At 44.6% G+C, this 12500-nt stretch overlaps 1 protein-coding gene across 1 annotated transcript in view; it reads right to left on the bottom strand.

The window, feature by feature from the left end:
• Positions 1-7832, bottom strand: part of abcc8 (ATP-binding cassette, sub-family C (CFTR/MRP), member 8) — a gene marked incomplete at both ends in the record, with an annotated part of 49929 nt that extends 42097 nt beyond the window's left edge. The window contains 3 exons of the mRNA XM_079742760.1: positions 2131-2252; positions 3720-3861; positions 7685-7832. Of these exons, the coding sequence (XP_079598886.1) occupies positions 2131-2252; positions 3720-3861; positions 7685-7832 (412 nt within the window). The remainder of the gene's footprint in view (positions 1-2130; positions 2253-3719; positions 3862-7684) is intronic.
• Positions 7833-12500: the final 4668 nt, after the last annotated feature.

Here is a 12500-nt window from a genome sequence, read left to right as displayed (position 1 = left end):
ATAACAAATAATGTAATTCTTTAAGATAATTATTATAATTATTATAATTTACAAATAAAATTAACTTTTTTATATATATATATATCTTATCATTATATAGATTGACAGTTTATAAATATTATCACTGTGTTGGAATCAAGTGGAATTTCAGGGGATATCCACAACAAACACATACTGGTGATATTGCCATTCCGAATAGGACATTCTGAGTGTTCGGGTACATTTTGTTATCATCAATATATTTACTCTTACGCAGCTGTGGAATTATTAAGAGAGCCTGACAGAAGGAAGGAGGAGGATTGAGAATATGGTGCAATGGATTTGAGACGCGGGTTTCTCTGTATGAGTCATTCAACCAATGTCTTTATATGTGAGCATCTCCCATAAGAACAAGGGATCGATGGCATTACACTGTCCATCTTACTTAACTCGGCTGACTCAAGTCAACTAAAGACCTTGAAATCCCCATCCCACATCGAAATGAATGAAGGGATTTGTTTCTATTTAGTGTCCTATACACGGACGATCGTGGATGGATTTTTTATTGTATTATTTATTTTATACTCAGATTTATGATGCACAAATAAATGATCAGAGGCTATAAAAGAAGTGATTATGAACGGATGCTCATCCATTTGTCCAGACGCATTCGTCATCGTGTTCTAAACATGCAGAGGGAGCATGGCCTTCTTACAATGCCTTCTTCCCAAAAGGAGCTTCCTTTTCCTTGACCTGATGCAATTTCATGCAGGGACACGATTGGTCCAAAGTCAATCTGCACCACAGAGCCTAAATCTAACGAACCAACTCATCTGTGAATGTAAACATTGGCAGAACAGAGGTCCATCTAAAATATCAGTGAATCCCTCGTATCATTTCAATGTCCTGGAATTAATAACTAGTGATAAGGTGATTTAAATGTGTCTTTCCATCAGGCCTCTCAACCCCTATGCGCTATATTATGTCTTCATTATGTCAACATAAATGCAGACAAATAACATAAAGTCATCTTTTTTTGGAAGCTAGACCGAGATCTGCTTAATACTAGTGAACCCATACTCTGGACTCCTATGTACACACTCTTTAATGGAAAGGGAGGGACATCTACACATATGATATGATGACTGTGACAGCTGCTCCAACCACCCGTCACCTAGACGTCTCCAATGGTTTCCTCCAACACCAGGACACAGGGGGATGTGGAGTACAAATCATTTAGAGAGTGGGCAACATCTTGTCAACCGAGCAGGTGGTGAATGCTGACATGTCACAGACCTCCCTGAGAGTGTGTGTGTGTGGGTGTGTGTGTGTGGGGACGGCTACTTCATCCCGTGTGCCTTGATTACTAAATGTGCAACAGGTGTGCAGCCTCAGAGACCAATCAGTCTGACTCTGTGCCAGAGGTGGGGCTTCTTAGGCCGACTGTCAATCACACACACACACTCCACATTAGCTGTGTTTGAAATCGTTGCCTATCACGGATATAGTGCACTATATAGGGTGCTCGCCATTTTGTAGTGGTGTTCGAATGATGTTCCCTTCACATTAACCCCGTATACCACAATGCAATGCGGTCGTGTTTTTCCGGAGGAGAAGAAGAAGCTGAATAACCGCGAAAACAAATACATTTAATGATGGAGTCTCCGGCTTTCGTTTAGAAATGTCAACAATTTATTTGGGATTTAACATAGAAAAAAAACCCATTCAAAATCAATAAAAAAAACCTTGAACAAGGAAATGTAACATTCAACATCAATACAACCTCCAGCTTACCTCGTGGGTGTCCGGTTTGTTTACATGATGTGGGCGCAGCTGTCTGCGTCACACAAACACCCGGCACATTTACTGACACAAATGACGTTTAGAAATGTTCAGCGTAGTCTCCGAATTCTCGTTTGTTCGTTCCCTATATAATGTACTATATCATGAACACTATATAGGGAATAGTGAGTGAGTGAATAGGGAACGATTTCGAACACAGCTATTGATAGTATATGATAGCTATCTCCGTGGTTCTCATCCTAGGAGAGGGAGAGAACGGTATGGGGGGGGGGGGGGGGGGGGGGTGAGGAAGACGAGCAGCAGCACTGGTGTGTGTCTGTGTGTGTGTGTGTGTGTGTGTGTGTGTACCTAGCAGGAGCTTGGGGAAGTTGGAGGTCTCGATGTTGTGGTAGTACACGATGGAGGTGATGGCGGCCATGAAGGCCAGGGCTGCTGGCATGTAGAGGTGCAGGTGGTGGGAGCTGCTGAACCTGAGAACACAACACGACCCGTCAGGACACAACACAACACAACACGACACAACACAACACAATACGACCCGTCAGGACACAACACAACACGACCTGTCAGGACACAACAAAACACAACACGACACAACACAACACAATACGACCTGTCAGGACACAACACAACACAACACGACACAACACAACACAACACGACCTGTCAGGACACAACACAACACGACCCGTCATGACACAACACAACACAATACGACCCGTCATCACACAACACAACACAATACGATCCACAATGACACAACACAACACAATACGAACCGTCAGGACACAACACAACACGACCTGTCAGGACACAACAAAACACAACACGACACAACACAACACAATACGACCTGTCAGGACACAACACAACACAACACGACACAACACAACACAACACGACCTGTCAGGACACAACACAACACGACCCGTCATGACACAACACAACACAATACGACCCGTCATCACACAACACAACACAATACAATACGATCCACAATGACACAACACAACACAATACGAACCGTCATCACACAACACAACACAATACGATCCACAATGACACATCACAACACAATACGACACCTCCATGGATGGACACCATGGAACTTTACATTTACACGTAGCACTCAAAAATATGCGCAGTTTACATTTGTACATTTGTACATACATACAAACATACCTACATACCAACATACAAACTAACACAAACACATATACTGTAGAAAACTCACACTAAAACATACACACACCCATCTAAAGCACACAGGCCCCCCCACACACACACACACACACACACACACACACACACACACACACACACACACACACACACTGTGTGTGTACTTAAAGTCAAGTCCACCCACACACTCAGTGCGTACTTAAAGATCAGGACCACCCTCCTTTAACACCTGGGGGTGATATAACCCATTAAATGCCTGATGTACAGCCGATAAAGTGCTCTACATTCACTCTAATTTGCCCACCTAAGCCGTCGTGCGCTCCACAGTCTACCGGGAACAAAGTGCACGCTACACCATTGTCAGCTACGATTGGAGGAGATGTCACAACGTTTATAAAAATAGCCCCAGTGAGCAGACTGAGAGAGGGAGAGAGAGAGAGAGGTGGATAGACAGTGAAAGAGAGAGAGAGGGATGGAGAGATTGACAGAGAGAGAGAGAGAAAGAAGAGAGAGAGGGAGGCAGACAGAGCAGGTAGAGAGTGCGACAGATAGAGAGGGAGGGAGAGAGCAAGAGAGAGGTCGAGAGAAAGAGAGAGCGATACACAGACAGACGGGGAAAGAGAACATCAATTAAATGTAACGTGCTGTAAATACTAATGAAAACCTTTCCCACAGAATCGGGTCCCTTTGATCCGATCGGGTTGTACCCACTATCCGCTCAAGTCAATCAGGCAGAAGCTAAAGAGCCAGCTCACCCATCAGAGACGATGCCCTCGGCCACCTCACACACCAGGACGAAGAGCAGCACGAAGGTCAGCAGCCAGCGCAGGTTGTGTCCGGGGAAGTGAAGCCAGGTGCTGTGGTGGATGTGGACCTTGGAGCTCTGGCTGCCCCAGCCTATCAGGATGGAGGAACAGCAACACGGAATGGAGTATCAGAGACATGCAGACCGAGGTTCTCAGGTTCATCTCACTGCACAATCCACACCTCGCCACTGTGCAAGGCTGAGTGGGGAATGAAACCATGATGAAGGATTTCCACAACGTATCCTTATGTTGAAGAGGTCATTGTAGTCCCCTGGACTGTGTGTAGTCTCCTGGACATTATAGTAAATAAAGCAGAAGAGATGGGCCGAGGATTTGTCTCTCTATATTTAGAGGCTCATGAAACATGCATTATCCTCAATAGAAAAACACTAGAAACAGCTGTGCTCCCTACCCTAACCTGAACTCACACAGCTCATAAATTAGCAAACTAGCCACAAGCTAACATTCTTCCGTTGCGTCCCTCCATATCCATTATCTCAAGAACATCATATTTCCCATGTTTGGTAAAAAGGTGAGGATAGTGTGACGTAGTTATTGAAGTGATATATACAGTGGGGCAAAAAAGTATTTTGTCAGCCACCAATTATGCAAGTTCTCCCACTTAAAAAGATGAGAGGCCTGTAATTTTCATCATAGTATACCTCAGCTATGAGGGACAAAATGAAAAAAAAAAAATCTAGAAAATCACATTGTCTGATTTTTAAAGAATTTATTTGCAAATTATGGTGGAAAATAAGTATTTGGTCGATAACAAAAGGTCATCTCAATACTTTGTTACATGCCCTTTGTTGGCAATGACAGAGGTCAAACGTTTTCTGTAAGTCTTTACAAGGTTTTCACACACTGCTGCTGGTATTTTGGCCCATTCCTCCATGCAGATCTCCTCTAGAGCAGTGATGTTTTTGGGCCTTCGCTGGGCAACACGGAGTTTCAACTGCCTCCAAAGATTTTCTATGGGGTTGAGATCTGGAGACTGGCTAGGCCACTCAAGGACCTTGAAATGCTTCTTACGAAGCCACTCCTTCGTTGCCCGGGCGGTGTGTTTGGGGTCATTGTCATGCTGAAAGACCCAGCCACGTTTCATCTTCAGTGCCCTTGCTGATGGAAGGAGGTTTTCACTCAAAATCTCACGATACATGGCCCCATTCATTCTTTCCGTCACACGGATCAGACGTCCTGGTCCCTTGGCAGAAAAACAGCCCCAAAGCATGATGTTTCCACCCCCATGCTTCACTGTAGGTATGGTGTTCTTTGGATGCAACTCAGCATTCTTTCTCCTCCAAACACGACGAGTTGAGTTTTTACCAAAAAGTTCTATTTTGGTTTCATCTGACCATATGACATTCTCCCAATCCTGTTCTGGATCATCCAAATGCTCTCTAGCAAACTTCAAACAGGCCCGGACATGCACTGGCTTTAGCAGGGGGACACGTCTGGCACTGCAGGATTTGAGTCCCTGGCGGCGTAGTGTGTTAGTGATGGTAGCCTTTGTTACTTTGGTCCCAGCTCTCTGGAGGTCATTCACTAGGACCCCCCGTGTGGTTCTGGGATTTTTGTTCACCGTTCTTGTGATCATTTTGACCCCACAGGGTGAGATCTTGCGTGGAGCCCCAGATCGAGGGAGATTATCAGCGGTGTTGTATGTATTCCATTTCCTAATAATTGCTCCCACAGTTGATTTCTTCACACCAAGCTGCTTACCTATTGCAGATTCAAACTTCCCAGCCTGGTGCAGGTCTACAATTGTGTTTCTGGTGTCCTTTGACAGCTCTTTGGTCTTGGCCATAGTGGAGTTTGGAGTGTGACTGTGACTTGTGGTTGTGGACAGGTGTCTTTTATACTGATAAGGAGTTCAAACAGGTGCCATTAATACAGGCAACGAGTGGAGGACAGAGGAGCCTCTTAAAGAAGAAGTTACAGGTCTGTGACAGCCAGAAATCTTGCTGGTTTGTAGGTGACCAAATACTTATTTTCCACCATAATTTGCAAATAAATTCTTAAAAAATCAGACAATGTGATTTTCTGGATTTTTTTTTTCATTTTGTCTCTCATAGCTGAGGTTTATCTATGATGAAAATTACAGGCCTCTCTCGTCTTTTTAAGTGGGAGAACTTGCACAATTGGTGGCTGACTAAATACTTTTTTGCCCCACTGTATATATATTCGAATCCCTGCCAGCTAAATGATAAAGATATCACTGCACGCTCATGCACACACACATGCACACGCACACACATAAACATAAACTCACACTCTCTCTCTCTCTCTCTTTCACTCTCTCTCTCTCTCTCTCTCTCTCGCTCTCTCTCTCTCTCTTTCACTCTCTCTCTCTCTTACTCTCTCTCTCTCTTTCACACTCTCTCTCTCTCTCTTTCTCTCTCTCTCTCTCTCTCTCTCTCTCTCTCTCACACACCCATGGAGTAGTGTAATGTATTATTGTTGTGCAATATTGAAACTTGTTTTTGTAGTCTCAGTAACCTTTTCATGTGTCTATGAAAGATATAAATCCTCCTTGAGCTCTGGTATTAATACATTCCCATTTAATTTTCCTCTCCCTTCCCTTTATCTTGGAGAACAAAGCAGAACTGTACTGTGATCTCTAATGACCAGTGGTTCTGACCGGTTGTGAGTGGAACAGCCCGGTTCCACTCACAACAGATCAGTATAGCCCGGTGTCGTGTTGCTTAAGCAAGAGCTAACTGGATGGTTTTGTTTGGGTTTCTTGCTTGAGGTAAAGTAAACCATTTACACAGCCTGACTTGTGACAAATGTGTCGAGGAAGGCACTGTCAAAAGTACATGACAAAAGTACAACATCCACAGAGAGTATCTAAAAATATATGCCTTAGCTGCTATCTGCTGCATTTCTGCCATTTTGGAATAATGGCATGGCTTTGGAACCCATCAGGCCAATCATAGCACACTCATTTGGGATTGTCTGAGTGCGGGAACATAACACAGGATGTGATGTTAAACAGTACATTTAAGGCACACATGCACAGCACAAGCACGCATGTTCTTAATGGAAATTGAGAGACGGATGTGACTACATCTTTAGAATACAGATGTGACCACATTCCTAGAATACAGATGTGACTAAATCACTAGAATACAGATGTGACTACATCATTAGAAGAGAGACAGATGTGACTACATCACTAGAATACAGATGTGACTACATCACAGAATATAGATATGACTACATCACTATAAGACAGATGTAACTACATCACTAGAAGAGAGACAGATGTGACTACATCACTAGAATACAGATGTGACTACATCACTAGAATACAGATGTGACTACATCACTAGAATACAGATGTGACTACATCCCTAGAATACAGATGTGACTACATCACCAGAAGAGCGACAGACGTGACTACATCTCTCGAAGCCAGATGTGATTACATAACTAAGACACAGATGTAACTACATCACTTAGAAAAAGATCAGTCATATGCTCAGAATAAGAAGAGAAACAAACAGCCTCTGCTTTAAACACACTTTCAATGACAAGGCAGGAGGTCAGGTGCGTAACAGGTGCAGTCAGATGCTGGGATTCTACAGCTAGTTAGTCCTTCACAGATGTCAAAGGTGTACACCACGGGGATGAGGCCATACCATCATGAGGTTATCTTGGTAGAATACTGCGATCAGACGAGTATTAGAGTACATTATATTTGAAATCAATGCATGCCCTTCATGTATCACTTGTTCACTTATTATGTATGATTATCTGGGGTAAACGACAAGCCCACACATTCCTACTGATGTGAGGTATCCAGCTCTACGTTTAACCAGTAGATACAGAAACATATTTGCAAGTGTGTGTGTTTGAGTGTGTCAACTTATTCACACTCCCCCCTCCCACCCCATCGCAGGCACACTCACCGATGAAGAGGATGGGGAAGGTGATGAAGAGGACGAAGACGTGAGGCACCACGTTGAGCGCGTCCAGGAAGCAGCCGTTGTTCAGGACGCCTTCGTCCACGTTGTACGCAAACGAGTTGTTCTCGACCCCGCAGAACGCCAGGGACATGTTGGAGCCAGGACTCTGCGGGAAGCCGGCCGGCAGGAAAAGGGGAGACAGGGAGACAGACGGGAGAGATCTCAGAGCATGTCGTTACTCTCTACAGCCTCGGAGAGCACGGCACTTTTACGGCATCTCCTTCAAGTTTTAAAAAAAGCCCCAGCCGTCTCTTTGTTACATCGTCCTGAGCTGCCGTGCGCAGAGAGCTGGAGCCGGAGGGGCGGAGAAAGGGGTTGATGAGAGGCACAGGCAGAGTCCCGGTTCGCTGCGCTTAAACTGTGAAGTCCTGTTCAGAAGCCTTGGCTTGGTTGCTCAGTAATGCCCGTTCCCGAGCGGATCCTTGCAGCCAGCAGCGGCAGAAACGGTTCAGAAGATAAAAGACAAACCCCGATCGTGTGCAACGCTGCACAGCCCTACTTGGAACGCACCAGAGTCTCCTTCTGTGGACACACGTACATGCAGGCACCCATGCTAAGCTTGCTCTGTCTGTCTCTCTGTCTATCTTTCGCTCGCTCGCTCTCTCTCTCTCTCTCTCTCTCTCTCACGCTGTCTATCGCTCAGGTACGCTCAGTAATCTTACTCTCTCACACACACATGCACAGGCAAGAGCACACGCCGGCACAAATCGCACAGCATCGGCAGGCTTCTGCAGTGCACCTGCTATTCCTGTCTTGTGTGGCAGTATCCAGAGTCCGACCTTGGAAGACGACAGCACACTGAGGCTGAATGAGAGAGGAAGGACGGAAGGTAGGGAGGGGAGGGGGCAAGAGATTAATGAATGACTGAGACCCGGGGGGGGAGAGAGGGAGAGAGGAACAAGGAGAGTGAGACGGACCGAGAGAGATACAGAGAGCGAGAGAGAGAGTGGGAGAGCACGGGAGAGAGAATGAGAGAGTGCGGGAGACAGAGTGAGAGAGAGCAGGAGGGAGCGAGAGAGGAAATACAACAGCAGTTCAAACGTCATGTGAAGCAAAGCCCAGCTCTCTAAATCCCAAACCATAAACAAGAATTACATAACTATGTTTTCCCATCCACTTATCACATTTTCCCACAATTCAATTCAGGATATGCAGGAAATGCACGATTCTTGCTGGATTACTTTGGTAGCACGAACAGAAACATGTGAGCACTAAATATTTATGAAGTTATAGAAAGAAGGCAAAATTTACATTTTTGTCTTTGGAAAAATAAAATGTATTTGCAGGAACCCATGAAGGAAGTGACTCTGTACCCTGAGACCTTAAGGTCAGCATGACCTCTTAAGACCCCGATTTTATCAACTTCCTGTGAAAATAAAACAGCTCAGTGTAGTGGTATAACGTTAGGGAGTTGAGTTCACTGCTGCGTTACGGTGACCAATGCCAGCCTCAGCTCATGCAACAATGCAGACCCATAAATCACAGACAGCAAAAGTTCAAAAGGCGGCAGGGCGCTGAACAGAAAGTATAAATAATAATATGAAGGGAATAAAAATATACTCTGACAGATGTGTGCTCACTGTAATTCAGCTCAAGTTTCACAAAAAATGGGAAGGGTCTTTCAGTATACAATTTGATGGATGAATAGAAAATACCACCCCTCTTTTAGAGTAGCAACCCGATATTACCGCACAGGTTTACGGATGTGATCACCAGTATGCAGCGGACATGGGAAGCTGTATGCAGGGGTCACGCAGATGTATTGAGGAATGACATGGGGTGAGCGCTTTGACGCCACTCTGCTTCTATCTTTACACCAACCCGACACCCCCAGGACCTGCACAAATACACGCACACACACTCACGGCCCCACTGACTTCCTGTCCCACGGAGGACATGCTAGTACGTGGGACGGCCTGGGAATCTATACGGGCCCCGTGATGACACCGTGACATCATTCACTCCCCCAGAACAGTGGTGCGATAACACGGCCCGATCATCGCATGACAAATGGGGCCCATGTTATGTGGGACATAAACGCAAATAACGCTGACTCCTGTTCTATCTGAGTGTAGCGCAAAGCAATTACAGTCACCGGGCAGATTTATGGGTTCAGCAAGCATGCGTATAGAGATCGCAATAAGTCATTTGCGTGGGGTTGCTGAGAAAAGCCCACATTATACATTGTGTTATTTATTGTTCCTGTTTGGTCCTTATCAGCAATAGCCTCAGTGGCTCGCTGGTGAGATGCCCCAGGGCTGAGAGGGATAAAGAGAGGGGGGGGGGGGGGGGGGAGGTCAGGAGGATACAGAAAGGGAGAGAGAAATGTGCAGTCATGGGAAATCAAGCATAAGGTTGAAATTGAACCGTTGAATGAGAACCCACAATCTTTTCCGATTGCTATTCACAGTCAGCCAACATCATAGGATGTCAAAAAGTGATTATTTTAAAAGACTAATACATATCATTCATACAAATGAGCGATAATTGTAGCATTTATCAAAGGTGATTATATTACACAAACAAAGCAGTAAGTGTGAGCAGACGCAACAATATGTGTGTGTGTGTGTGTGTGTGTGTGTGTGTGCGTGTGTGCGTGTGTGTGTGCGTGTGTGTGTGTGTGTGTGTGTGTGAGTGCGCTTGTGTGTCTGTGTGTGGATCTGTGAGTATTTAAGTGTTCAGAAAGTTCTGTGGGATTCCGTATGGTTAAGGTTGAGGAATCTTGAATCATGGCTATGATATAGAATAAATTGTATATCTATATTATACAACAGTTAGTTCCGACCAAGTAATTTGATTGGACTAGAGGCAAAATAAATGTACATTACATTACATTACATTACATTCCATGAGTGCTAGAGTATAACAGCCCTTGGGGCTTAAAAAAACTTTACATGTATCAGTCCACTTTACAGGTGTTTTCATAACCGTTAAAGTTATAACGGTCGTTATGTAGCTTAGATTAAGACAAACTTTGCACCGCAAAGATGAACATGTTTCCAGAAATAACATTTGAGTTGACTTACGAACGGTCGTCAGAAGAGGACGAAGGGAGCGTAACGTAACGTAAAGTTTATGTGTTGCTTGGTAACAGTTCAGTCCCAGTCCAGTTGCGGATATATTTGTGTTGGCGGAGCCAAATAAATCATTAAATATGATTTATTTAATGATTTCAATAAATCATATGTATTGAAATCCTTAATTTCAATATAATTAATTGTATTGAAATCCAGATGACGTACGTACGAGGCCTACGGTCGTGCTGATATTCAGTACAACAGCAATCCCTCTCGTGTGATATTGCTTAATTTGTGTGTGTGTGTGTGTGTGTGTGTGTGTGTGTGTGTGTGTGTGTGTGTGTGTGTGTTAGCAGCAAGGGTCACCCCATACGGGTCATTACACCACACGATGACTGTTTTTAGGGGGATGTCTGACTGCGCACAAAATACAAATTATTAATCTAAACAGACAAAAAGATACTCTGCGTAAGGACAACATTCATTAAGGTTCACGCACACCCCTACTCACATTTACACCCCTGACCTGCCTAGTCACATCCACAAGTAGGTCCACTCACCGGTTTGTAATGGGTGATCATGGTGTATCAATGGTGACTGTTGGCTCCATAGAGCTCTTCCATGTTATCAAAATCATACAACAAAAAACTACCAGCACCAGATTATATAATGCGATGGAATGTTTCAGTCGTGCTAACAGGCCCGTTAACATGTAGGCTGCACGCAGGCGAAAAAAAACAACGTCATAGAATTTGTCAAAGTGCAGATGACTTCGTGGCTCCGCGGCGTATTCTGTTTACAGAGTCCATCACGTACGCAAACAGCCGGCTGTGTTGTTCCTGTCATCCGGTCTCCTCTGGAGTGCTGTCCGAGGTGCTGAACCCGGGGTCCGGCTGATAGTGTGAAAGAAAGTCATCGACCTAACCCCACTTCCGACTCTTTTGAACCCAGTGATGACTTGTGTTGTGTGACCGCAGTCACGTAGCCCACAATGCCAACATGGAGGGGCTTATCCACATGGGCCTACTGTGGATATCTCTGGGTAACAACCCCGCATCCCATTGGACGCAGCTATATAGTAGGACAGCAGAAACATTTTCATATTACCCTGTTGTACAAATATTAAGTATCTACCTCAAATCGTATTGCATTTCAATCCCGAAAACACTTTTTTTTACTGTCCGCGATAAGGCAGTTTAAATGAAAGCGGGACTTTGTTGCCCCCTATGGACATATAATATGACAGTGGTTTAGACTGCACGTAATGCCGCATCCAGCAGCATTGTTACAGCGGACCTCTGGGGAGAGACGGCACACCGGACAGTACCGCTGTCCGAAAGCCAGGGATGCAAAACGGGCAAAGTTACGCCTTGTTTCCTGTTTTGAGCAGAAGACTCTACCTAAAAACGCGCCAGTGGATGAAGCTTCAAAATGGGATTGGAATGAGTGTATTTCCACATTGACGAGTCTACACGGTGTTGGTTGGAAACGTTTACCGACACTTTTTTGTTTTGTTCATACTTTAGTTTACTACTGCTGCGAGTTTGTGTTCCCCGCGCTTACAGATCCCTGTCTCCTCCATTAACATGATTGGTCTAAGCTAAATGTAAACTCCTGTCATCATCAGTCAAAGTATTGATTCAAAGTCTGATTGTGAGAATAGACCGCACACAACGGAACTGCAAGAAATTCAGTGCACACTGTAGGCTGATAATGGCGTCTTTGTTTATTTTAGTAGACAG

The sequence above is a fragment of the Pollachius pollachius genome (assembly GCF_949987615.1).
Source record: "Pollachius pollachius genome assembly, chromosome: 9".
Classification (NCBI taxonomy): Eukaryota; Metazoa; Chordata; class Actinopteri; order Gadiformes; family Gadidae; genus Pollachius; species Pollachius pollachius.
The sequence above is the reverse complement of the archived record's forward strand: the minus strand, read 5'-3'. Positions and strand labels throughout refer to the sequence as shown.